Source organism: Mandrillus leucophaeus, unplaced genomic scaffold, assembly GCF_000951045.1.
Source record: "Mandrillus leucophaeus isolate KB7577 unplaced genomic scaffold, Mleu.le_1.0 Scaffold445, whole genome shotgun sequence".
NCBI classification, from domain to species: Eukaryota; Metazoa; Chordata; class Mammalia; order Primates; family Cercopithecidae; genus Mandrillus; species Mandrillus leucophaeus.
This window is the reverse complement of record NW_012104754.1, coordinates 1,628,273-1,630,932: the sequence shown is the minus strand read 5'-3', so window position 1 is coordinate 1,630,932 and position 2,660 is coordinate 1,628,273. Positions and strand designations below refer to the sequence as shown.

The 2,660-nt window shown below is 40.7% G+C and overlaps 1 protein-coding gene across 1 annotated transcript in view; it reads left to right on the top strand.

The window, feature by feature from the left end:
- The window catches only part of TRIO (trio Rho guanine nucleotide exchange factor), a 283,878-nt gene that overhangs the window by 234,970 nt on the left and 46,248 nt on the right, over window positions 1-2,660 (top strand). The window contains 4 exon segments of the mRNA XM_011994189.1: window positions 267-378; window positions 946-1,038; window positions 2,115-2,165; window positions 2,419-2,496. Coding sequence (XP_011849579.1) covers window positions 267-378; window positions 946-1,038; window positions 2,115-2,165; window positions 2,419-2,496 — 334 coding nt within the window.

Below are 2,660 nucleotides of genomic sequence, written 5' to 3'. Positions count from 1 at the left end.
AAAAAAAAAAACAGTGTTATTTTGCTACCTCTGGTATTTGTTGGTATTTGGTACTGTAAAGTGAAGGGTATGGTGTGTGGGGAGTGATGGGGAAGGACTGGTTGTGGAGCTCCACCATAGAATGCTGATCTACATCATGAATCTGGAGTTTACTCCCAAGAGCCTTAGCCATGCAACTTGGTTTTAAGATGATTCCCTTTATGAATGTGCTGAAATGTGTGTGTGCTCTTGTATTCTCATCCAGCTTCCCATTGTTATAACCCGACTGTTTGCCTTTTTTATTCCTAGGAGAGAAGGTTGCACATGTACATAGTTTATTGTCAAAATAAACCAAAGTCTGAGCACATTGTCTCAGAATACATTGATACCTTTTTTGAGGTAAGATCTAAGATACAAACAGAAAGTATTTCTGAATCTTTTGTTCTAATTGATTTCCAAAAATTAAAGTATCATTGGTTTCCCAGGAGACTAATTTCCAAAGAAAATTAGCCTGAGTGATAAGACTTCTGAACCTGTGTTTCTTTCCTATAAATCCGAGAAATGAGTATGAATTTAGTCTGTGGTCATACCCCTGGCATTCAGAAGACTGCAGTCATTGTTAAAAATAAGGGTTTTTGTAAGTGTTACACTTCAGTCTCATTACAAATCCAGAATAATTTATGTTCTAAACTTGTAGCCTAAAAATAATATATATATTTATACGAATAAAAGAACACAATTGCAAAAATGTCATTAAACAAGCATAAAAGACTGCTTTGAAAAACAACTCAGGTGAAAGTGTGAAACTTGGAAATTCTGTGAACTAGCAAAGCTCTAGTTAGTCTAGTGCTTTTTTTTCCTAGTTACTTTTACTGCCAGTGTTGTAATCGTTCTGACAATTACAAAGACTAAAAATTTGCCCTTTAATGAACAGCCCATACGATCTTTTCTCTCTTAAAACCGCAGGACTTAAAGCAGCGTCTTGGCCACAGGTTGCAGCTCACGGATCTGTTGATCAAACCAGTGCAGAGAATCATGAAGTATCAGCTGTTACTGAAGGTGAGGAGGTAGCTGGACAGACTCTGGTGTCAGGAGTGAGTTTGCTGAGAAAATAAGACTCAGTGGGGGAAAGAAGGATTTGGTAGGACGGGGGAATCGTTTGTGTAACAAGTATATTATTTCTGTTAAGTTAATCCTTAAAAATTTAAGAAAACACTTCAAACAATTTTCTCAATTTTTTATTTACATCAAGTTCGGAATGAAAATATCAGTAAAAGTGAATTTTCCTCCCCACCACAGACCTTGGAATGCTAATGATTTTTCTTCTGCTCTATCAACTTTAATTATTTTCTAATCTTCTTGGAACCTTGGATAAAAGTAAATTTGGAATCCCTTTGTATTCCTCTCTGTTGGCTTAACACTAGCCCTTGGTTGATTTAAATTCTTAAGCATAGCTGAAGGCAGAGTCACATGTTTTTCTGTGATAAAAGTGACTTCAAGTGTAATGAGATTCCTTCATATACAACACTTAGGACCTGGATATAGAGAGGGACAAAGAGTTTGTCTTGCGTTAAACAGGAACCATCAGATAGATCTGGTCTGACTCTGTGGACTGCAGCTTGAAATCCACATGGGAATGTCTTTTTGTTGTGTTACTGATAAAGTACTTATAACAATATGATAAAGTAGAACTAAAGCACCAGACAGGTGTGGTGGTGCACACCTGTAGCCCTGGCTACTTGGGAGGCTGAGGCAGGAAGATAGCTTGAGAACCAGGAGTTGGAGGCTGCAGTGAGCTATGATTGCTCCTTTGAATAGCCACTGCACTCCAGCCTGGACAGCATAGTGAGAACTTGTCTATTAAAAAAAAAAAAAAAAAAAAAAATTCTTTCAGAACTAAAGTACTGAACCCAGTGTCTGGCACAGTGTGAGTGGTCAGAAGGTTAGCTTGTGTTCAGTGTCTCATTCCTGTAGTCCCAGCTACTCAGGAGGCTGAAGCAAGAGGATCACTTGGGGCCAGGAGTTCAAGACCAGCTTGAGCAACATAGTGAGACCCTGTCTCTTAACAAAATAATAAAAGGACAGCTCCTGTTGTCTTTGTCACCATTATCACGTCCTCTCCATTTCCCTTTCAGGACTTCCTCAAGTATTCCAAAAAGGCCAGCCTGGATACATCAGAATTAGAGGTACATGCGTCAGTGACTGTGCCCCCCCAAATCCCCACCAGCCTCTTTTCCTACTCGCCTCGTGTCTCCTAACAGTGGTCTAGCCCTGGGAGGGGTCAGAGCAGTGGGTGACAGTCTCTCCAGTGCATCTCCATGAGCCCTGCACACTAGGGGGTGGGGAAGAAGAACAGAACTTCTTCAGGTCAGAGGGTGAGCACGTCAGATTTTCCCCAGAGGAACTTGAACCTCCACTCTTCTCTCTCCCCTCCCGCAGAGAGCTGTGGAAGTCATGTGCATAGTACCCAGGCAGTGCAACGACATGATGAACGTGGGGCGGCTGCAAGGATTCGACGTAATGCGGCTCTTGTTCTTTAAGAGAGCTCCTCTGCCTTCCCTCTCTTTCTTTTGTCTTGGATTATTTTTCTCCACGGGGAAAAAGCTGATCCTTTTCACTTGGTTTTCTGGCTTCTCTCACTTTACTTCAATCTGATTGATGTTTTCTTTCCTTTTTTTTTT